General features: G+C 47.7%; 1 protein-coding gene across 1 annotated transcript in view; it reads left to right on the forward strand.

Annotated features, from left to right (window-relative positions):
* Window positions 1-3,774: 3,774 nt before the first annotated feature.
* nrg3b (neuregulin 3b) overlaps window positions 3,775-24,626 on the forward strand; it is a gene marked incomplete at both ends in the record, with an annotated part of 395,235 nt that continues 374,383 nt past the window's right edge. The window contains 1 exon segment of the mRNA XM_083635071.1: window positions 3,775-4,621. Coding sequence (XP_083491197.1) covers window positions 3,775-4,621 — 847 coding nt within the window.

A 24,626-nucleotide genomic window follows, 5' to 3' on the forward strand; every position in this document is an offset into this window, starting at 1 on the left:
AGCATACTGTTTTACAAGCTGGTCACAACCAAACATACAACTCTGAAACCACGTCCACTATACGCCTATTTCACATCCCACCCAAATCAGCCATTTTGTGTCTAAAAGCAGGAAGTAAAGCAGGTGATTAGAGCCGGGGGGCTGGAACACCTAAATGGGTCCAGTCCCGCCGCACTAATCAATGTCTTGCTTTGCACCTGCTTTACTTCCTGCCTTTAGACACAAAATGGCTGATTTGGGTGGGATGTGAAATAGCCTAATTGTGATATAGTAGTGCCCCTTTGGAGGTCTTCCACTTATTTGGTCTTATTTGATTTGACCTGTTCAAGAAAAAGTGAGAAATGACAATATGCTTACCTGGTTATTTACCTGTGAAAGAAAAGACAAAAATGTGATTGTTGAAATTGAAAGAAAATAAATATAACTGTTGTAATATTGAAAGAAGAAATGTGTACTAGGGAACCAATATTAACACTGCTGCTATGGCCGATAACCGATATTTGCCGATGTCGATATGATCTGTATAATTTCTGTGATTTCTATGATCATCAAATGTAAACACTGAATTTGAGAAAGTAATGCATTTCTTTATTTCCAAAACATTTTTAAAAGCCCATAGATCATGTATCACATTTTCCTCTCAATGTGAAAATTGTGCCCGATCCCGATAACCGATTTTAAAACTGCAACATCGGCCGCGATACCGATATGATTGCAGATAGATCCCCACTTTGTACCTATGTAAATGCTTAAAATTCTCAATGAAGCTAGCAGACATGAAGCATTGTGTCTGAGCACATGATGTTGTCTCTCTCCTTTTCCAGGTGTAACATTTACGAGGCGCCGCTGGAATCGATGTGACGAGGGCCAGCTGTCCAAGATAGACATCCCCGATCATCGAGCTAACACCTTCATCTCCTGCCAGGCTGGACGGTAGGTAGCGTTGCAGTTTTGTAAAAAACCAAACCCACCGAGTTAACCCATTGATACCTGATGCAGCATTTGTGTGTGTATCCCTTTAAGACCGCGAACCGCGTTCTTAAAGGGATACGCACACAAATGAGGGATATACACGCCTATGCTGCATCAGGTATCAATGGGTTAAACCCTGTTTAACCATGAATGACTCTGCTAATGAAGGGGACACTCATTCCTTCTGCATGGGCCCACCTTGAGTGTGCTTTTCTCCTTCAGCATTAGTCACTCACAGCGGGGCATCAGCAAGTCGTGCTCCATGATCAGCTTGGCTATCTGCCTAAAACAGCTGGCCGTCCCCTGTGAACTGCAAACTAGAAGGGCTTCGTCTAACTGCCCCACGGAAGTATCAGGTTGGAGTAGGGCTCTAACTCGCCCATAAATGATGAGCCTGCCTGCATGCTGTTTGGTTTGTTTGCTCTTCCATGCCGCTGCTGGAAGACATCGGGGTGGCGCCTCCCTCCCTCCTCATCCTCTCCCTCCCTCCCTCCCTCCCTCCCTCCCTCCTCCTCTCATCCTCTCCCTCCCTCTCTCCCTCCCTCTCTCCCTCCCTCCTCCTCTCATCCTCTCCCTCCCTCTCTCCCTCCCCCCTCCTCCCATCCTCTCCCTCCCTCTCTCCCTCCCTCCTCCTCTCATCCTCTCCCTCCCTCTCTCCCTCCTCCCATCCTCTCCCTCCCTCCCTCTCTCCCTCCCTCCTCCTCTCATCCTCTCCCTCCCTCTCTCCCTCCCTCCCTCCTCCTCCCATCCTCTCCCTCCCTCCCTCTCTCCCTCCCCCCTCCTCTCATCCTCTCCCTCCCTCTCTCCCTCCCTCCTCCTCCCCCCTCCTCTCATCCTCTCCCTCCCTCTCTCCCTCCCTCCTCCTCTCATCCTCTCCCTCCCTCTCTCCATCTCACAGCTCCCTGGGGTGTGTCTGTGGCAGCGCCTCCATGCCGGTGTGTGTGTGTGTGTGTGTGTGTGTGTGTGTGCGCGCCTCTGCCTCCTCCCTCATCTCTGCATCTGCTGCAGAGCTTAGCCAACATGCTATGCTCTCTCTCTCTCTCTCTCTCTCTCTCTCTCTCTCTCTCTCTCTCTCTCTCTCCTTTTCTCCACCTACCCTTCTTCTCTCCCTCTCTTCCCTGAGTGCTGATACAGAAAGTGGCGGCAGACGCCCCGGAGTCCACGGGAGAGAGAGAGAGACGGGGCAGTCGCTGGTCCTCACTTTGTGAGTAGGGCTATCGAGGACGACGGTGAAGCAGAGGAGTGCGCCTGGATAGGATAGGAAGCCGTGAAGCCCCACATCACTCACCGCGGATTGAGCGAGCCGGTGGTGCTGCCCCCCCCCCCTCTCCTCCTCCTCCTCCTCCCCGCCCCCCCGCTCCCTATCAGGTCTGCAGCCTGGAAGAATAGCCGCCGCATCATTTTTTCAGAGCAGCACCCTCCTCCTCCTCCTCCTCCTCCCTCCCTGCTCTCTCCTCCTCTCTGTTTCTCTCAGCTCTCCATCTCCTCGTTCTGCCGCCTGCACCACTGTGGGAATGCAGGGTAAGGTAAACGAGTCGCAGAGGCTGTTTTCCCCCCCGTCTCGTCTCGTCTCGTCTCCATCACTGGATCTTTTTAGAATGACGGACTGCAGACAGACAGTTGGCGAGACACCGACGGCAGTCCGGGGAATCTGAGGTTGGCGGGGCGAGGAGGGGGATTGGACCAGGATCAGTTGGATTTAGTCCGCCACCCCCGACGACACCACCACCACCACCCATCTCATTGGCCGATCACATCAGATCCCTTTTGCTCTGTGTCGGCGGGCTCTTGCTCCCCCGTACTGGATTACCGTCAGCGACTGCCGGTGCTGCTGCCCAAAGGAGAACCGAGGGGCAGCTCAGCTAGAGGCTGTAACTTGAAGTACAAAGAAGAAGACACCTGCAAGAGGAACACGGAAGCCCTCCTGAAATCTCCAAAAGAGGTCAAACGAGAGCAATGAATGGGAAAGTCCCACAGGAAGAGGAAGAGCTGAAGGAATAGAAGAACATTCCGTGGATTTTATTCTAAGAAAATCAACCCAATTGGGTGTGGAGAAGGGTGCTGCCCCAGCCTGGGTTGTTTTAATCCGTGCGGGGACACACACACACACACGCGTACACATACACACACACACACGCACACACACACACACACACACACACGCACATGGATTTACAGCTCCAGTCTGAAGCTCACCACGCAGTGGATCACACACACACACACACACACACACATGGATTTACAGCTCCAGTCTGAAGCTCACCACGCAGTGGATCCATAGTCTACTTTTTTTTTTTTTTGCGTCTGCTTTTTTTTAACAAGGGAGTGAAGCATCCTGGGATTTATCCTCGCTTCGTTACCGCTGAACTACAGTGAGGCGCCCCCTGGCTGCGCTCTTTCACCTGTCCATAACCTGTGCTGCTTGTGTTGAGGTGTGTGTGTGTCTGTGTGTGTGTGTCTGTGTGTGTGTGTGTGTCTGTGTCTGTGTCTGTGTGTGTGTGTGTGTGTGTGTGTGTGTGGCTTGTTGCCCCGCCAGAGGGAGTGTATATTGCTTGTGTATGCATTTGAGTACTCTGCCAGGTTTTAATGAGTACTACGTGACTGTGAGCGATTGTGTTTGCTCGAGTGTGCGCCTCAGGTCACGTATGTGTGTGTGCATGTAGATATATAAGCATTGTGTGGGTGCATATTTAAGATGCCCAGCGTTCATTCTGCACCGCATCACCTTCCTATATGCCCCGCTGTCATCTGGCCTCCTGTGTGACCCCCCTAGCCCCCTAAGGAACCACGAGCTCCGTCAGGATGAGTGAGCGCTCCACCCTAGCGCCCATGACGCTGGAGGAGCCAGGGGGCGAAGAGGCTTCCCCCCGAGCCCCTGGCCCCCTCCGCTGTGGCCCCTGTGCCGTGTGGCCTCGCCAGCAGACCTGGCTGTGTGCCGTGCCCCTGGTCATGGGCGTCGTGGGAGTGGGACTCAGTCTCATGCTGCTGAAATGGATCGTGGTGGGCTCTGTCCAGGACTATGTTCCCACTGACCTGGTGGATCCTAAAGGTAGCATCGGACAGGACCCTATATTCCTTTCCAAGCCCAGTGCCGTGCCCAAGGGGCCCGACATTTCCACCGCCATGTCTACTTCAGCTGCCACCACGGCGACGATGGTGTCGACGACCACCCCGCTGGCTGCCGACGGCACTGCGCCGGCGCCGAGAACTCGATCCGGGCCGCCTGCCAACCACTCGGCCAATGGCAGCGCTGCCAACGGAGACGGCAACCGTGCCCCGCACCTCCATAACCGCGTCGGCACCCGCGTTAGCGGGACTGCGGACACCACCACCAGCACCACCAGCAGCACCCGCGCCACCCGGCTCACCCCACCACCCGGCGGTAAGGAGGTGACGCCACGCAGCACTGTCAGGAAAGGCGTTGGTAACGGACGTAATGGACCCTCCAACTCAAAGCCGGGACAGACTTCTGTCACGGCCATCAGCACCGCGACATCCGCCACGACGACGACAGCTACTGTGAAGACCACCACCAAACTGCAGTCGCCCACCTCCCAGCCGTCGGCGCCGGCCAAGCCCACCTCGCGATGGAACCACGGGCGTTCAGCCAAAGGCCCGGCCACGCGCCCACACCACCGCTTCAGAACCCGTGAGTACCGTTTATTTAAGCTTTATGGAGTTGAGCATAATGTGTTTGCAATGGGGCGTGTGTGTGTGTGTGTGCGTGTGTGTTTGTGTTTGTGTGTGTGTGTGTGTGTGTGTGTGTGTGTGTGTGTGTGTGTGTGTGCATGTGCGTGTGTGCGTGTGTGTGTGTGTGTGTGTGCTTGTGTGTGCACGTGCGTGTGTGTGTGTGTTGAACTTGAGATGGGTGTTTCACAAGAGCTCTTTGCTTGACGTCTTCAGCAGAAACGATGGTATGGCTCTATACCATTGACTGTATGACTGGGACTCTTTTGTATGATGTGCCGTGATATGACACATGGTGATATGACACATGGTGATATGACACATGGTGATATGACACATGGTCGGAGAATCTCAACCATTTCCTTTTAATCCTGCATGGAAAGTGGATCCTCCACAGCAGCACAGCGTTAATCGTATTCATTAGCGCAGACAGATGGGAATATTTTCACTATTTTCGCCCCCTCTCATCTTTATCTTTGACTCGTGCATTAAGGCGATATGAATCTTACCTCCTGAGGACATGTTTTGCGCACTCCGCTATGAGTACCATTAACAAAAAGGGCTCCAGCTCACCAGATTTGATTAGATTTTTTAATTTTTGTCTACTTGAGTTGGGATGCTAAAGCTTTGGGGATGTGTCCTGCGACCAACGACCGAAGGTATGAAAACAGATAAGAGGAGCTGGTGAGTTGTCGAGGGGGGCGGAAGGTTGAAGAATCAGATATGGCGAGGCCACAAATCCCATTTAGATGCAGAGGATACAGAGAGTTCAGCTTCCAGCCTGCGAGGGTGGGAGAGGAACCCAAAGAGAGAAGGCTCACCAGAGGGAACAGAAGGAAGATGGATCTAGGGATGAGAAGAAGGCAGGGAGGTAGTTAGGGGACAAGTGGATCTAGAATAGGTAAGTAGGGGAGACTTTGAAGAAGAGCGTAGAGCTGAACAGAGCCAGGCGATGGAGAGAAAGCAGAGCATGAAGGAAGTGCAGGGGACTCTGAGTAGAGAGAGATGGAAGATGGGAGCGAGCTAAGTGAGGAGAAGGCTTGACGGAGAAACAGAGAATAAAGCAGGACTGTGGATTTTGCATATCGTCGCTGTCAGGCGGAAACCTTGTATCTCCAAAACGGCAACTTTTCAGGAAATGAAAAAAAAACCCTGTGTTCTTAAAATACTGAACACCACGACGTCAACGTTGGCACGTCTTCATTATAGTCCGTTTCTCGCTGGATGTGTCATTACATTATTATTAATATCTTACCTGAATAAGCTCAAATGGTGTTACAGGATTATCAGTCCGACTTTGAGGCACTTTCTCCGTGGCGAGCAGCCTCGCGTGGTCGCAACCTTTCTGGAGCGCACGGGCGCGCGGCGGCACCTCCGGCGGCGGGCGCGCGGCGGCACCTCCGGCGGCGGGCGTGGGGCGCGCTCCCAAGGCCGACTTAGAGCCACCGTCTCGGGGGAACAGAGCCTCTCACTACCGCTAACACTACTTCTGTCAGAAAGCACTTCGATCTGCATAGTTTAAATGAGTTTGCAGCCTAGGGAGAATTCGAAAACATTTTATTGATCTATTGATCCAGAAACAAACAAAATGAAGTCAGAAATACACAGCGCGTCTGCCCCGTGTCTGTTTTACGGGTATGTACGCCTGCCTGGGGCGCTTGAGACGGAGGTAGGGGAAGAGGTTTGAGCGACAGATTGAGGGCGAATGGAGTTATGAGACAAGATTGTTTTAATGCTTTTCCACCGGTTACATTTTGGAAAACCTACAGACAGACGGCGTGGGTGACAACAGGGTGACCAATGGCATTGATTTATGACAAAAAAATAAAAATGTGAAAAAATTGACATACTTGTACGAAGTCCCCGCCCGACAGCGACGATATTTCGAATTGTATAAATACAAATGGAAGGATTATTCATTCCAAAAGGGACATGTTTTTTTTAACATCACAAGTGTGTTTTTTGGACACATGGATAGGGGAGTGTGCAAGTCAAGTGTAATCATTATGATGATTGATATGCTTATGATTAATGGGTTCAGAAGTTCTAGCCAATTCTGAAACGTTTGGCTGTGACTGGTGGATTTGACTTCCAAAGTATCGTTGGTTTATGTGATGTTGAGTTGGGAGCACATCATTTTCACCTTCATTTCCCCACATGTAACACAGTGGCAACAATGACAACTCGCTATACATTGGTCAACATGTCGTAACAAGACTAAAGATTCTAACAGCCCTAGTGCCACATTGAACTTTCCTTCCTGCTGGGAGTCGAACTCCAGTCGGTCGAACCATAGATATTATATAACTATGTATAGATGGGTCACCGCAGGCTCCGCCAATTCTAACAAATGGTAGCAGCAAGTCTCCTAAATGTCAACCATTGACTCAGACTAGTGTCCTCTAGAGAGAGAGTGGCGTTGGCGGAGGACCAAAATGCGAGACTCATTAGCCAATGAACAGCCAGGAATGGGTCTCGAGCTACTTTTGCATGCTAAAATAAAGCTGATAATGTACAATTTGATTCAAGGGGGGGAAAAACCTTTCAGAGTACAACACAAACTGTTCATTTTGCTGCAACTCGACAGTGCTGCTTAATCCAGGACCTTACTTCCTGGAACTCTTGAGAGTAAAAAAACTGGTCCATTGGGGTGAATGGAGATGTCTCCTTACACGGCTCTGACTCAGACCAAAAAGTCTCCTAAGTGGGCGTGTCCATGGAAAACCATGGGCAAAATCCAAGGGACAAAATGACAGGAAGTGAGTTGAAGTTGGGCCGTCTTGCTTGAATTCCATCGTCTTTGGCTCAAACTCCCTGTTGAACATATACCCCCACGTGAGCCAGAAAGTGGACTGAGCGCGTGACCGGACACTGTGCTCCATAGCGCCCCCTGCTGTCGGGCTAAAAACTGACACGACTGTAAAAGGATTTTTTTGACATTGCAAGTTGAATTGTCAAATGTCAAATTGTCTTGTTCTTTTCAGCAAATTGGTTTTTGAACATCACAAATAGGAGAGCATTGACAAAATGAGATGGAAACTGAAATGATATCCCACATTTTGGAATAAACTGAAACTGGCCGTGGGGGGGGGGGGGGGGGGGGGGTCATATGTTGGGACAGCAGTTCCGGTTGACTTCACCGTCCCCCCTCGTTTATCATGTGGACTTGTCATTGGTATTGATGCCTACTGGGGAGGAGGTATAGGACTAATTGATGCCTACTGGGGAGGAGCTATAGGACTAATTGATGCCTACTGGGGAGGAGCTATAGGACTAATTGGTGCCTACTGGGGAGGAGCTATAGGACTAATTGATGCCTACTGGGGAGGAGCTATAGGACTAATTGATGCCTACTGGGGAGGAGCTATAGGACTAATTGATGCCTACTGGGGAGGAGCTATAGGACTAATTGCCAGTGGAGGAGGATGGTGGTGTTGGCCATTATTATTCAGTCTACATGGTGACACCATGCAGAGGGGGGTGGCGTGTCTGCCCACTCGTGGAATCTTTATCCCTGCATTTGGTGGTGGCCCCTAGTACGGTGGCTCAGTGGAGCACTGTCACCTCACAGCAAGAAGGTCGTGGGTTCGAATCTCCACCCCGGTCCTTTCTGTGTGGAGTTTATACATGTTCTCCCCGTGTTCGTGTGGTCTTCCTCCGGGTGCTCCGGTTTCCTAACCTGACGCTGCCAGATGGACGGTATAGCTCCACATAGGTTCTCACTAAACCAGTCGATCTGGGTTTGAAGTCACCAGACCCGCTGACGGAGGCGGGCACTTTGTCCAAGCTACTTGGCAGGTGATTGGATGACCCATCTGTCTATCACCGCTGGTGGGTGTTAACTTCAACCAATCAGATCGCGGAAGGTGCCTGTGGATGATCTCCGTGGTATTCATTGATTGAGTCCTCGCGGTCGTAAAGTCACCTTCGAAGCATTTAGTTAGATTATAACGAACTAGTTGTGTGGCTTAGCCTTCCCAAATGTTGAGGGTCGTTTTTTAGAATTTAATACATAGAATTGGGAACGTTACATTCAATTTCATTCACTGCCTGTCACTTCCGCGGCGGCAGCCATGCTGATGAGTGAAAAGAACTACAAAGACCATGTACCCACTACTTGCCCAGACGAGCCAGAGCCCGCCTACGGCCGCCGCTGATTCGTCGAGCCGGCATGGCTCGAGGAATCATCTTAACTGCCTGTGCAGGTCCAGACCGTCACGGAGAACCAAATGCAATGTGAGTTCACGTGACGGGCGGTTTACCAGGCTACCGGTTTCCTGCCACAGTCAGATATTATGCTGGGTTTGTGTAGGATCCTAATGTAATCGAGTCAAATGTGAAGTATGTATGTGATGTAGTATGTACTATGTTGTGTGTAGATATAGGATCTAGCATATGACTATGATGATGGTGTGTGAAGCCATTTGAGACATGCTTGTGATACGAGGGCTATACGAGGGATCAGTGTGACATCATTCACGACACCCGGATATGCCACCCGGGAAACGGCAGCAGTTAACTAGTATGAGTTGTGCCAAACAAACGTTAATATCTCAAAAACTATACATCACAGCGCTTATATTTTCACATTTTGAGTGAGAGCAGAAGTAGCTCAATGGTCTGATGTATGTCGTGTTAAAGTTGTATGAACCATCGCAGACACTCAAGGCTGGCTCCATAAGGTCCAATTATAAGATGCCATTTGTTTACCAACCCTGATCCCTCGTATAACTGAACTGAATCTCTGCCATGTTCGGTTTGGTTCCATCTTCCAGTCAGCTGGGTCTGACTGAAGCAAAATTCATACTTCCCGGCTGTGACGGTCTGCTTTGCTCTCCGTGACGTAAATGTCGGTGAGGGTCCTTGCGGACCCCTATGAAAATCTGTGACTAACGTAACCGTATGCAGACTGTACGCATATCAAGTGTGCCAACTGCGCATGCTCCAGCAGGTACAGATGCTACTCATTTAATTTGGCCACGCGCAGCAGTAAGGAATAAAGAGAACATTGAAATAAGAAAAGCCCACACTCTGAAATGCAGTTAGCAAGAGAACTTTTAAGAACTACATATTGGACAAAAAAAAAAGTGTTAAGGTGTTGACCTGTAATCTAGTCTGATGTCACTTTGACTTTGCTATCAGCTCCGTATTGGGGTTTGAGCAGAGCTATTAAGCAGAAACTTCAGGTATCCTGAATCAAACTGATAAGGATGGTAGGTCTGGACTGCAGGGGTCATAAGGGCAGGACTCAATTTCTACAGCTAAATTGGTTGCCAGTATAAGGATAAGAGAGAGAAAAAAACAGTAGAACTACCTTGCAGATTGTGCATGGCAACAGCATTAAGATAGCTAAGTTTAATATACTGTAACTTGAGCCTTTGTACAAGTCCATCATAGGTAAGGTTTCATTATTTTATAGTAGAGATGTGGAGTAGATTGTGGCAAATAAAAAAATATAATCCATTAATCTTTAAGGGTAGAATTAAAGGAAGATTGCTGGAAAGTATTCCTTGGTAGTGTCCCATCTGTTCTTTCCTCTATGATGTTTTAATTACAATTCCTTGTCATTGATACATATGACAGGATATACTTTAGCCTATATGCTGTCTTGTGTGTTAGGTCTATGATCATCTTACATGTCTTGGGTGACATGTTGACCATGATGGGCACAAGTCCATCACTTTTTCTGTGATCAATGTAGTCCTTGTTGTGTTTTGAGAATGAAGGACTTCTGATGATGCAGACTGAGTAGCGTTCGGCGTGAGCTCCCGCTTTTTCGTTGCAAAGTTCATTAGAAAGTTTTTCTTTTGGTATTTGTGTTTCTACATATTCCATTTTAGAAAACATTTGCCTTTAGAGTAATCCCAAGAAATGTGACGGCCATTCTCTTATTCTTTTCCTTTTTATTTTATTTTTTATTTTTTTAGTAAATGTTCAAGTGTCGGCCGAAATACATTTTCCATTTGGCCAACATGGCAGTACAGTACAGTATGTGTCTTTTTGACAGAAATCAGGTTTGATGTAGACTGTAGATGCTCACAATTAATCTCTATGAATCTATTGGCCTAATATACTGTATACAGGCTAATGTAATCTTTTTCTGCTGGGACCACGTGATGCCTAAGGCTGTTACTTAATAGGTGCTTCATATGGGGGAACCTGCTGAAATGCTCAATACAAGCTGACTGATGAATACAGTTAGGTATGCAGATTACAGTAATAGCCCAATGATTTTTAATTGTGGATTTGCACCCGCTTTTCATGGCTACCACTCATTTGGATTAGACTCGGCCTACAATCAATAATAGTTAGTTGTAGCCTCATGCTAATTATTTGTATAAATGAGTCAAATCAATGATCGTATGAATCAGCCACATTGGCTTGTTCATTATTGTCTTCATCATTTAATAAATATTAAGGCCTACTGTATCATTACACAGAAACGTTACCCTTTTCTTCAAAATATACCACTATTTATATCTCCTCTCCAGAGCAGATAGCATGCATCCAAAAGGGACTTCAGTTCCAAGTCTGAATCAGCAGAATCTCAGGATCTCTGGTATAGAAACCCCACCCCGTGCAGCGTGCACGCAGCTGACAAAGAGCCACTTAATGGCAGAGATAAGTGTGAGCCCTGAATACTGATGCCTGCCGCTTTGCTGCAGCCTGAACTCTGAAAGTCATTCTAGGCTTTTTAGCTCAGTGGCTAAATTTGTATTATGTGCCATTTTAGGGGGGGAAAAAATCATTGTGGGTTTGATGCTGCTAACGGGAGCCATTGTAGATCAAACTCACCTGTTCTGAAGTGCGTTTGAAGCCTTATTTCAATTTCTTATTTATGTATTAATTTATTAATTTATTAATTTATTCATTGTTTATTCATCGTTTATTTATCATTTATTTATTTATTTATTTATTTATTTATTTATTTATTTATTTATTTATTTATTTATTTATTTATTAATGTATTAATGTATTTATTTATGTATTTATTTATTTATTTATTGTGGAGGCTTGCTGTGTTTGTGCTAAACCGAGGCTGTCAATCCATCAGTTTATGAAGAACATACCCATTGAACAGGCCATTAAGCTGTCATATACGCCCACTTCCAACATCCAAGATTGATCTGAATTTGCAGGGGATAATGCCCCTCCAACCAAGCCTTCAATTTACAGCATATGGCTGCATGCTGAATTGAGGATCGCTATTTGTGTGCAAGGCGACACGCACCGAAAAAGACGTTGAGGTTCTCATGGCCACTGACACAAAAATCCCACATGGAAGAAGAAGAAGAAAAAGCATTGCACACGTATGCATCATATTTCTTATTGACGGTTTGGCATAAAGCCTCCTTCAGGGTATGATGCACTTTGGATTGCCTCAGTGTAGGAAATGTGCGACACAAATACAGCTGGCTCGCCTCGCCGATAGAGCGAGAATGTGTGATGCTTCTTTCCTGGGAGAACTGAGGATCACTGTCACTATCATTGGTGATTCAGTCAAGGCTGTGCTGTGTGCTTTTAATCACCTCCTGACTTCCATTCTTTCCTGCATATATCGTGGCCTCGCTTTCCTTCACTCCATCTTGAATGGACTGCAAAAAAATAATAATCTTCCTTTCTGTATGAAGCATCTGATTGAATTTAATCACCCTACCCACCCCCCCCACACCCCCACACCCCACACCCCTGAACATGTAAAGGTAAAACAAAACAAAAAACAGATCATATAAAAGAGAATGACAATCATAGATATAACAAAGACAAATCAAAAACAGTAAGCCAGCAAGTGCAATGAGATATCTTTTGTTTCTGTAGGATTAGTAGGATGGTCTCATATAATCTCAGGTATAGGAAATCGATGTGGCATGACACACACACACACACATACGCACACACGCACACACACACACACACACACACACACACACACACACACACACACACACACACACACACACACGCGCGCACACACACACACTCTCACACACACATTATTTTATTATTTGTATCCCTGTTGGCAGCGTGTGCTATAGCCTACTGTATCCACAGCACCGACACAATGCCTATTCTTTAGAGGAAAACACAATGTAAGCTAAGTCCATTCATTAATCTGACTCCAGGCTTTAGAAAATACAGTCACTTTCAAAAGCTTTCAGATGCATTATGCTTACAGTAATGCGCTGTAGCGTTGTGCAGTGGTAACGTGTTGTAGCGTTGTGCAGTGGTAACGTGTTGTAGCGTTGTGCAGTGGTAACGTGTTGTAGCGTTGTGCAGTGGTAACGTGTTGTAGCGTTGTGCAGTGGTAACGTGTTGTAGCGTTGTGCAGTGGTAACGTGTTGTATTCAACATCACGTAACAAGACAGAGGATACCTGGGTTGGTGATGAAAGAAACGTGCTGCAAAACGTGGTTCTCCAGGTGCATTCACCCAAGTGATCTCATGTTTTGAAGCCAACCCTGCGCGCTAATGTAGTTACACAGTCGGGGTCTATTGTTTCAGCCCGAGCCTGCGTTACGGGAAGCGCTAACATGATTTTAATATCACTCAACTCATTCCCCCAGATTGCCTCTCCCGCTTTCTGGACCAAATCTAAATGAATCGCTCCCAGTGTCCTGGAGGAAAGATGTCTGCTCGTTGGCTAAGCTATAGCGCTTCATATCTTACCCACTCCTTCTGTCTCTCTCCTCTCTCTTTCTCCCTCTCTCCCACCATGGTGATTGTGTCTGTCTGTTCTCCATTGTCATGTCATTGTATTCCTCGCTCTATTTTTGCGTCCCTTTTGTGCGCTCTTGTTTTCTTTGTGCTTTAGCTCCTGCGCTCACATTCACGAGCATTATGGACACACACACACACACACACACACACACACACACACACACACACACACACACACACACACACACACAGAACGAGTGGCACAGTTGTGTCTACAAAAGACAAAAGACGCGTGTGTTTTGCACACACTCGCAATCACACATGAATTTATTACCGGTGCTTCTGCATTTGGAGGTTATTGTATTTCTTCCACGCGTGCTTTACCTAGAAACCCCCACTGGCCCGCATGTAGGAACCTCACTGGCCCGCATGTAGGAACCTCACTGGCCCGCATGTACTGTAGGAACCTAACAGGCCCACATGTAGGAACCTCACTGGCCCGCATGTAGGAACCTAACAGGCCCGCATGTAGGAACCTCACTGGCCCGCATGTAGGAACCTAACAGGCCGTACACAATGAACGTGTGTGAGGATACCACGGGGCATTGTGTTGGCCGGCGGCCTGTTCACCTCTTCCAGGCTGCACGGAGCTGGGAATCTTCCAGGCTGCACGGAGCTGGGAATCTTCCAGGCTGCACGGAGCTGGGAATCTTCCAGGCTGTATGGAGCTGGCAATCTTCCAGGCTGTGTGGAGCTGGGAATCTTCCAGGCTGTATGGAGCTGGGAATCTTCCAGGCTGTGTGGAGCTGGGAATCTTCCAGGCTGTATGGAGCTGGGAATCTTCCAGGCTGCACGGAGCTGGGAATCTTCCAGGCTGTGTGGAGCTGGAAATCTTCCAGGCTGTACGGAGCTGGGAATCTTCCAGGCTGTGTGGAGCTGGGAATCTTCCAGGCTGTATGGAGCTGGGAATCTTCCAGGGTGTATGGAGCTGGGAATCTTCCAGGCTGTGTGGAGCTGGGAATCTTCCAGGCTGTGTGGAGCTGGGAATCTTCCAGGCTGTGTGGAGCTGGGAATCTTCCAGGCTGCACGGAGCTGGGAATCTTCCAGGCTGTATGGAGCTGGGAATCTTCCAGGCTGTATGGAGCTGGGAATCTTCCAGGCTGTGTGGAGCTGGGAATCTTCCAGGCTGTATGGAGCTGGGAATCTTCCAGGCTGTATGGAGCTGGGAATCTTCCAGGCTGTGTGGAGCTGGGAATCTTCCTAGGTGATGTGTGCTTGTAATTCCCTACACATCATACAGTCAAAGTCAAAAGCCACTCGGCGATCGTGCCAAAGCCGCTTTCTCTTCCCTAGATAGGAAAACACAGGGGAACAGCATAGAGAGAACACAGGGGAACAGCATAGAGAGAACACAGGGGAACAGCATAGAGAGAACACAGGGGAACAGCATAGAGAGAACACAGGGGAACAGCATAGAGGGAACACAGGGGAACAGCATAGAGAGAACACAGGGGAACAGCATAGAGAGAACACAGGGGAACAGCATAGAGGGAACAGCATAGAGAGAACACAGGGGAACAGCATAGAGAGAACACAGGGGAACAGCATAGAGAGAACACAGGGGAACAGCATAGAGAGAACACAGGGGAACAGCATAGAGAGAACACAGGGGAACAGCATAGAGGGAACAGCATAGAGAGAACACAGGGGAACAGCATAGAGAGAACACAGGGGGAACAGCATAGAGAGAACACAGGGGAACAGCATAGAGAGAACACAGGGGAACAGCATAGAGAGAACACAGGGGAACAGCATAGAGAGAACACAGGGGAACAGCATAGAGAGAACACAGGGGGAACAGCATAGAGAGAACACAGGGGAACAGCATAGAGAGAACACAGGGGGAACAGCATAGAGAGAACACAGGGGAACAGCATAGAGAGAACACAGGGGAACAGCATAGAGAACACAGGGGAACAGCATAGAGAGAACACAGGGGAACAGCATAGAGAGAACACAGGGGAACAACAGCATAGAGAGAACACAGGGGAACAGCATAGAGAGAACACAGGGGAACAGCATAGAGAGAACACAGGGGAACAGCATAGAGAGAACACAGGGGAACAGCATATAGAGAACACAGGGGAACAGCATAGAGAGAACACAGGGGAACAGCATAGAGAGAACACAGGGGAACAGCATAGAGAGAACACGGGGGAACAGCATAGAGAGAACACGGGGGAACAGCATAGAGAGAACACAGGGGGAACAGCATAGAGAGAACACAGGGGGAACAGCATAGAGAGAACACAGGGGAACAGCATAGAGAGAACACAGGGGGAACAGCATAGAGAGAACACAGGGGAACAGCATAGAGAGAACACAGGGGAACAGCATAGAGAGAACACAGGGGAACAGCATAGAGAGAACACAGGGGAACAACATAGAGAGAACACAGGGGAACAACATAGAGAGAACACAGGGGAACAACATAGAGAGAACACAGTGGAACAGCATAGAGAGAACACAGGGGGAACAACATAGAGAGAACACAGGGGAACAGCATAGAGAGAACACAGGGGAACAGCATAGAGAGAACACAGGGGAACAGCATAGAGAGAACACAGGGGAACAGCATAGAGAGAACACAGGGGAACAACATAGAGAGAACACAGTGGAACAGCATAGAGAGAACACAGGGGGAACAACATAGAGAGAACACAGGGGAACAGCATAGAGAGAACACAGGGGAACAGCATAGAGAGAACACAGGGGAACAGCATAGAGAGAACACAGGGGAACAGCATAGAGAGAACACAGGGGAACAACATAGAGAGAACACAGTGGAACAGCATAGAGAGAACACAGGGGGAACAACATAGAGAGAACACAGGGGAACAGCATAGAGAGAACACAGGGGAACAGCATAGAGAGAACACAGGGGAACAACATAGAGAGAACACAGTGGAACAGCATAGAGAGAACACAGGGGGAACAACATAGAGAGAACACAGGGGAACAGCATAGAGAGAACACAGGGGAACAGCATAGAGAGAACACAGGGGAACAGCATAGAGAGAACACAGGGGAACAGCATAGAGAGAACACAGTGGAACAGCATAGAGAGAACACAGGGGGAACAACATAGAGAGAACACAGGGGAACAGCATAGAGAGAACACAGGGGGAACAACATAGAGAGAACACAGGGGAACAGCATAGAGAGAACACAGGGGAACAGCATAGAGAGAACACAGGGGAACAGCATAGAGAAGCTGTTTTGTGTCCCTGACTAGACATGAAACCTGTGCTACTGTAGGGCCAGCGGAGCGCGTAAGGGCGATTTCAAAACAAAGATATCAATCCAGTTTGTCTCTCTCTCTCCAGGGAGGTCAGGCTGTCTCTGAGGGCCCTCTGTCTCTCCCCAGACACAGGGGCCTGGCCCCGCCCTCTGAGGGCCCTCTGTCTCTCCCCAGACGCAGCTCTGTGTCTGTCTGTGCACTTTCACTGATCTACAAATATCTTCCTCGTTGGAAGGGACGCTTTTATGCCAGGGTTTCTGTCATTTTTATGCTCCAAGTTATTGAGGAGCTCAAATATTTCTTTCTGCTTTCTCTACAGTCTGCATGTCCCCTGCATCTCGGAATGCTGCACAATAGTGACACCGTCATGTTACATACAGTAGCATGATGGTGCAACATGTTACATACAGTAGCATGATGGTGCATAGTGACACCGTCATGTTACATACAGTAGCACGATGGTGCAACTGTGCCTATTTGAAAGCATTATGTGAAGTGTTCTACACGTATGGTTGCAACTGTGTTCAAAGGGATTGTTCAGGATTTCAAGGAGTTATTTCAGTCCATCCATGAAGTAGTGCGTGCGCTCAAGTTTTGTTGTTGCTATATTGGATTCAATAGAAATGAATATTTATTAGTATTGCTAGTGGAGGCAGTATTGCTAAAAAACCAGGTTTCCATGGTAACCATGGTGAATTGCTTATAGCCTATACAGTTCACAATAAATCCGATATAGGTTTCTAGCATCAGCCTGAAGTTGGTTGTTGAAATGCATCGGAGACATCAGATACACTCCCTGAACAACTAACCAGCAGAGATACTTGACTCTGACAGCCACTAATTACATTGCAGAATATATTGGTGTCTTCAGCAGGGCGGCAGGCCTGCAGACATGTTCTCCTAAAGTGACAGCACTGACTAAAGCACTGGGAACGCTGGACTTTTTGTGGGAATTGATCCCACGCCCTTTCCATCACTACCCAGTGAACCTCGCGCAAATCAATAAACACAGGAGGGAGGGAGAGAGCCTGGGGGAGGGGCCGAGACACAGAGAGAGCCTGGGGGAGGGGCCGAGACACAGAGAGAGCCTGGGGGGAGGGGCCGAGACACAGAGAGAGCCTGGGGGGAGGGGCCGAGACACAGAGAGAGTCTGGGGGGAGGGGCCGAGACACAGAGAGAGTCTGGGGGAGGGGCCGAGACACAGAGAGAGCCTGGGGGGAGGGGCTGAGACACAGAGAGAGCCTGGGGGGAGGGGCTGAGACACAGAGAGAGCCTGGGGGGAGGGGCTGAGACACAGAGAGAGCCTGGGGGAGGGGCCGAGACACAGAGAGAGCCTGGGGGAGGGGCCGAGACACAGAGAGAGTCTGGGGGAGGGGCTGAGACACAGAGAGAGCCTGGGGGGAGGGGCCGAGACACAGAGAGAGCCTGGGGGGAGGGGCTGAGACACAGAGAGAGCCTGGGGGGAGGGGCTGAGACACAGAGAGAGCCTGGGGGAGGGGCCGAGACACAGAGAGAGTCTGGGGGAGGGGCTGAGACACAGAGAGAGCCTGGGGGGAGGGGCCGAGACACAGAGAGAGCCTGGGGGGAGGGGCTGAGACACAGAGAGAGCCTGGGGGGAGGGGCTGAGACACAGAGAGAGCCTGGGGGAGGGGCCGAGACACAGAGAGAGTCTGGGGGAGGGGCTGAGACACAGAGAGAGCCTGGGGGGAGGGGCCGAGACACAGAGAGAGCCTGGGGGGAGGGGCCGAGACACAGAGAGAGCCTGGGGGGAGGGGCCGAGACACAGAGAGAGTCTGGGGGGAGGGGCCGAGACACAGAGAGAGTCTGGGGGAGGGGCCGAGACACAGAGAGAGCCTGGGGGGAGGGGCTGAGACGCAGAGAGAGCCTGGGGGGAGGGGCCGAGACACAGAGAGAGCCTGGGGGGAGGGGCCGAGACACAGAGAGAGTCTGGGGGAGGGGCTGAGACGCAGAGAGAGCCTGGGGGGAGGGGCCGAGACACAGAGAGAGCCTGGGGGGAGGGGCTGAGACGCAGAGAGAGCCTGGGGGGAGGGGCCGAGACACAGAGAGAGCCTGGGGGGAGGGGCCGAGACACAGAGAGAGCCTGGGGGGAGGGGCTGAGACGCAGAGAGAGCCTGGGGGGAGGGGCCGAGACACAGAGAGAGCCTGGGGGAGGGGCCGAGACACAGAGAGAGCCTGGGGGAGGGGCTGAGACGCAGAGAGAGCAGGCCAGAAAGAGCGTGTGTTAGATCCTGAGGTGAAATATATATATATATATTTGGGGCAAAAACTGTCAAAAACCATGAGAGCAAGCTGCAGAAGTAAGCATCCAGCAGCTGGAAGCTTAAAGGCACAGCAATAGAATAGTTTGAGTGGATGAGCCATGGCTGGTGGTTATACACATCTCACCACACCATCCTATCTATTATTATCACTCTTACCCTCTCATTTGAGTGTGGATTATTGTCCTCAAGCTATGATCCATATTTGATTTTTGTAATTTCATCAATTCAATCCTGTCACCTGAATGTCTGCATGCAGGCAGTTATGTTAACACATTCACTGCCAGCCTTTTTTTTTTTTTTTACTGTAGGTAGGTTCTGCCAGAGGGTTTTTTTGAGGATTCTGGCTCATTTTACAAGAGCCGAGGATTATTTTCTGCTTGGACTTTGTGAACACAAAGTTCACAAAAGTACTAATAGAATGTGTGCTTTCTCTGTCTAAAAGATTTAGTTTGTAGAGTTAGTAGTTATGTAGATATTAGCCGTTGAGTACAGCATGGTTTCAGCATCTGAGACTGAAAGCTGAGATAATCGCAGTTTTGTGAAATTCAATCAAACAGGCAGAACAGTCACTTTAACCATTTATTTTTGGCATCAGTGAGAGATCAGACATCTAAACAATATAGTTCTGAACGCCCTCTCCTTCAAACTCCTCCCTCCGTGGGCGTGTCTGGTGGCTTTCAGCAGCGTTTGTCACAAGCGAGTGTTCTGCTGCTGCTGCTGCTGCTGCTGCGAGTTTGAGCAGCCTCCCTCCCTGGCAGCGAGTGTGAATGGGGCTCACTCGTTTCTTGGGTTTGAGAGCTTTGATGAAGCTTTGTGCGATTCTGGTCTTATTTATGCTGCGTGTTTCAAAGTGTGTTCCACCCGTAATCTATTATGCAAATTTGCAATCCCGCACCGCCAGCAATCAGCGCGAAAACGAAAGCGTTTTCGCCAATCCATTTTCATGAGAATGGCTTCCTCACACAGCTTTTTGCTTGCCTTCCTCTAGTCTGGGAGAGCACTGTCGCCACTTAGTGGGTCGGTGGAATGGGTTGTACATGTTCGGTGGCTCCAATATTGATATAAGAGATGTAAAAGGGTTAGATGCACATCCCACGGTCAAATTTTTTTTTTTTTTTTTTTGACGTATTAATACGTCATTGGCAGTCAACCGTTGGATTTTTTTTGACGGATTAATACATCATTGGCAGTGAACGTGTTAAATATTACCGGTATACTGTATATAGACATATGTTAGAGATTACCGGTATATATAGACATATGTTAGAGATTACCGGTATATATAGACATATGTTAGAGATTACCGGTATATATAGACATATGTTAGAGATTACCGGTATATATAGACATATGTTAGAGATTACCGGTATATATAGACATATGTTAGAGATTACCGGTATATATAGACATTTTAGGCCGCCCATCAAGATTGTTTGTGTGCATGTCTACACGTGCGTGTGTTCGTGTGTGTGCGTATGTGCATGCGTATGTGTAAAATAGTGCATGTTTTGTGACATAAAGATAATGAACAAAGTATTAAATGGTTTACACTGACTTTCGGTCAAAGAGGCTCCTGGATTAATTCACTGCTGTGCGTCAAGAAGATTAGCAGCAGTCTCGCAAGAAGATGCTAGAAAGCAGTCTCACCTCTGTGTCCACTGCTACTGATGCTTTGGAGAAGATGCTAGAAAGCAGTCTCAGCTCTGTGTCCACTGCGACTGATGCTTTGGAGAACATGCTAGAAAGCAGTCTCGCCTCTGTGTCCACTGCTACTGATGCTTTGGAGAACATGCTAGAAAGCAGTCTCACCTCTGTGTCCACTGCTACTGATGCTTTGGAGAAGATGCTAGAAAGCAGTCTCACCTCTGTGTCCACTGCTACTGATGCTTTGGAGAAGATGCTAGAAAGCAGTCTCAGCTCTGTGTCCACTGCGACTGATGCTTTGGAGAACATGCTAGAAAGCAGTCTCACCTCTGTGTCCACTGCTACTGATGCTTTGGAGAAGATGCTAGAAAGCAGTCTCAACTCTGTGTCCACTGCGACTGATGCTTTGGAGAACATGCTAGAAAGCAGTCTCGCCTCTGTGTCCACTGCTACTGATGCTTTGGAGAACATGCTAGAAAGCAGTCTCACCTCTGTGTCCACTGCTACTGATGCTTTGCAGAAGATGCTAGAAAGCAGTCTCAGCTCTGTGTCCACTGCTACTGATGCTTTGGAGAAGATGCTAGAAAGCAGTCTCAGCTCTGTGTCCACTGCGACTGATGCTTTGGAGAACATGCTAGAAAGCAGTCTCACCTCTGTGTCCACTGCTACTGATGCTTTGGAGAACATGCTAGAAAGCAGTCTCCCTTCTGTGTCCACTGCTACTGATACTTTGGAGAACATGCTAGAAAGCAGTCTCACCTCTGTGTCCACTGCTACTGATGCTTTGGAGAACATGCTAGAAAGCAGTCTCAGCTCTGTGTCCACTGCTACTGATGCTTTGGAGAACATGCTAGAAAGCAGTCTCAGCTCTGTGTCCACTGCTACTGATGCTTTGGAGAACATGCTAGAAAGCGGTCTCCCTTCTGTGTCCACTGCTACTGATGCTTTGGAGAAGATGCTATAAAGCAGTCTCACCTGTGTGTCCACTGCTACTGATGCTTTGGAGAAGATGCTATAAAGCAGTCTCACCTGTGTGTCCACTGCTACTGATGCTTTGGAGAAGATGCTAGAAAGCGGTCTCACCTGTGTGTCCACTGCTACTGATGCTTTGGAGAAGATGCTAGAAAGCGGTCTCACCTGTGTGTCCACTGCTACTGATGCTTTGGAGAAGATGCTAGAAAGCGGTCTCACCTGTGTGTCCACTGCTACTGATGCTTTGGAGAAGATGCTAGAAAGCAGTCTCACCTGTGTGTCCACTGCTACTGATGCTTTGGAGAACATGCTAGAAAGCGGTCTCCCTTCTGTGTCCACTGCTACTGATGCTTTGGAGAAGATGCTATAAAGCAGTCTCACCTGTGTGTCCACTGCTACTGATGCTTTGGAGAAGATGCTATAAAGCGGTCTCACCTGTGTGTCCACTGCTACTGATGCTTTGGAGAACATGCTAGAAAGCAGTCTCCCTTCTGTGTCCACTGCTACTGATGCTTTGGAGAAGATGCTATAAAGCAGTCTCACCTGTGTGTCCACTGCTACTGATACTTTGGAGAAGATGCTATAAAGCAGTCTCACCTGTGTGTCCACTGCTACTGATGCTTTGGAGAAGATGCTAGAAAGCGGTCTCACCTGTGTGTCCACTGCTACTGATGCTTTGGAGAAGATGCTAGAAAGCAGCCAGCATTGTCCATTAGTCACACACGCTGTGCTAAAGGGTTGGGACACACGCAGGTGAAACTGCTACCGACAATCTCATCACACTGACGTAACTTGATCAAAGAGATTATTTGTACTCATTTATTTTCACAAGAGTCTTGGAGTTTGTTTCTAACGTGATTATTTACCCAACCAACTCTGCCATCTCGAATGACAAACCATGGTGTCCGTTACAGGCTGTATGTATATGTGTATACATGGGTACCGGGAAAACTCAAACTGTGGCTCAGCTATGGAAATAATGTAATGGATATCTTATGGAGTATATTCGATGCTTTCCTGTGACATCTGACTCGCAATGCAGGAGTCAAGGGACCCATAGAGTGTGGATTCTTGGAGGAGAAATTCATCTAAGTACCTACTGAGACCATCTTAGAACTTCCTAATGTCACCGTGTGATTTATGTGGACAAAATGTCCACTGGGAGGTAGCGGGGAGAAGATGAGTTTTGAGTAGGTTGGTTGGTTGGTTGGTGTGTGTAGGGGTGGGGGGGGGAGGGTGTTAGGGGCTGAAATATTAATGTATGGGAAGGGAAACATGTGGAATGTGTGTGGCCGGAAGTGTGAATAATTGATGCAGCCTCCCTTTTATAAAGTGCTTGAAATGTCCCATGTTAGTCTAATGCCAGTAACATGGTATGAGATTTGAAATGTCCCATGTTAGTCTAATGCCAGTAACATGGTATATGAGATTTGAAATGTCCCATGTTAGTCTAATGCCAGTAACATGGTATGAGATTTGAAATGTCCCATGTTAGTCTAATGCCAGTAACATGGTGTGAGATTTGAAATGTCCCATGTTAGTCTAATGCCAGTAACATGATATATGAGATTTGAAATGTCCCAAGCTAGTCTAATGCCAGTAACATGATATATGAGATTTGAAATGTCCCATGCTAGTCTAATGCCAGTAACATGATATATGAGATTTGAAATGTCCCATGTTAGTCTAATGCCAGTAACATGATATATGAGATTTGAAATGTCCCATGCTAGTCTAATGCCAGTAACATGATATATGAGATTTGAAATGTCCCATGTTAGTCTAATGCCAGTAACATGATATATGAGATTTGAAATGTCCCATGTTAGTCTAATGCCAGTAACATGATATATGAGATTTGAAATGTCCCATGCTAGTCTAATGCCAGTAACATGATATATGAGATTTGAAATGTCCCATGTTAGTCTAATGCCAGTAACATGGTATGAGATTTGAAATGTCCCATGTTAGTCTAATGCCAGTAACATGATATATGAGATTTGAAATGTCCCATGTTAGTCTAATGCCAGTAACATGATATATGAGATTTGAAATGTCCCATGTTAGTCTAATGCCAGTAACATGGTATATGAGATTTGAAATGTCCCATGTTAGTCTAATGCCAGTAACATGGTATGAGATTTGAAATGTCCCATGCTAGTCTAATGCCAGTAACATGATATATGAGATTTGAAATGTCCCATGTTAGTCTAATGCCAGTAACATGATATATGAGATTTGAAATGTCCCATGCTAGTCTAATGCCAGTAACATGATATATGAGATTTGAAATGTCCCATGTTAGTCTAATGCCAGTAACATGATATATGAGATTTGAAATGTCCCATGCTAGTCTAATGCCAGTAACATGATATATGAGATTTGAAATGTCCCATGTTAGTCTAATGCCAGTAACATGATATATGAGATTTGAAATGTCCCATGCTAGTCTAATGCCAGTAACATGATATATGAGATTTGAAATGTCCCATGTTAGTCTAATGCCAGTAACATGATATATGAGATTTGAAATGTCCCATGTTAGTCTAATGCCAGTAACATGATATATGAGATTTGAAATGTCCCATGCTAGTCTAATGCCAGTAACATGATATATGAGATTTGAAATGTCCCATGTTAGTCTAATGCCAGTAACATGATATATGAGATTTGAAATGTCCCATGCTAGTCTAATGCCAGTAACATGATATATGAGATTTGAAATGTCCCATGTTAGTCTAATGCCAGTAACATGGTATATGAGATTTGAAATGTCCCATGTTAGTCTAATGCCAGTAACATGATATATGAGATTTGAAATGTCCCATGTTAGTCTAATGCCAGTAACATGATATATGAGATTTGAAATGTCCCATGCTAGTCTAATGCCAGTAACATGGTATGAGATTTGAAATGTCCCATGCTAGTCTAATGCCAGTAACATGGTATGAGATTTGAAATGTCCCATGTTAGTCTAATGCCAGTAACATGGTATATGAGATTTGAAATGTCCCATGTTAGTCTAATGCCAGTAACATGATATATGAGATTTGATATGTCCCATGTTAGTCTAATGCCAGTAACATGATATATGAGATTTGAAATGTCCC

The sequence above is a fragment of the Poromitra crassiceps genome (assembly GCF_964638095.1).
Source record: "Poromitra crassiceps genome assembly, chromosome: 4".
NCBI classification, from domain to species: Eukaryota; Metazoa; Chordata; class Actinopteri; order Beryciformes; family Melamphaidae; genus Poromitra; species Poromitra crassiceps.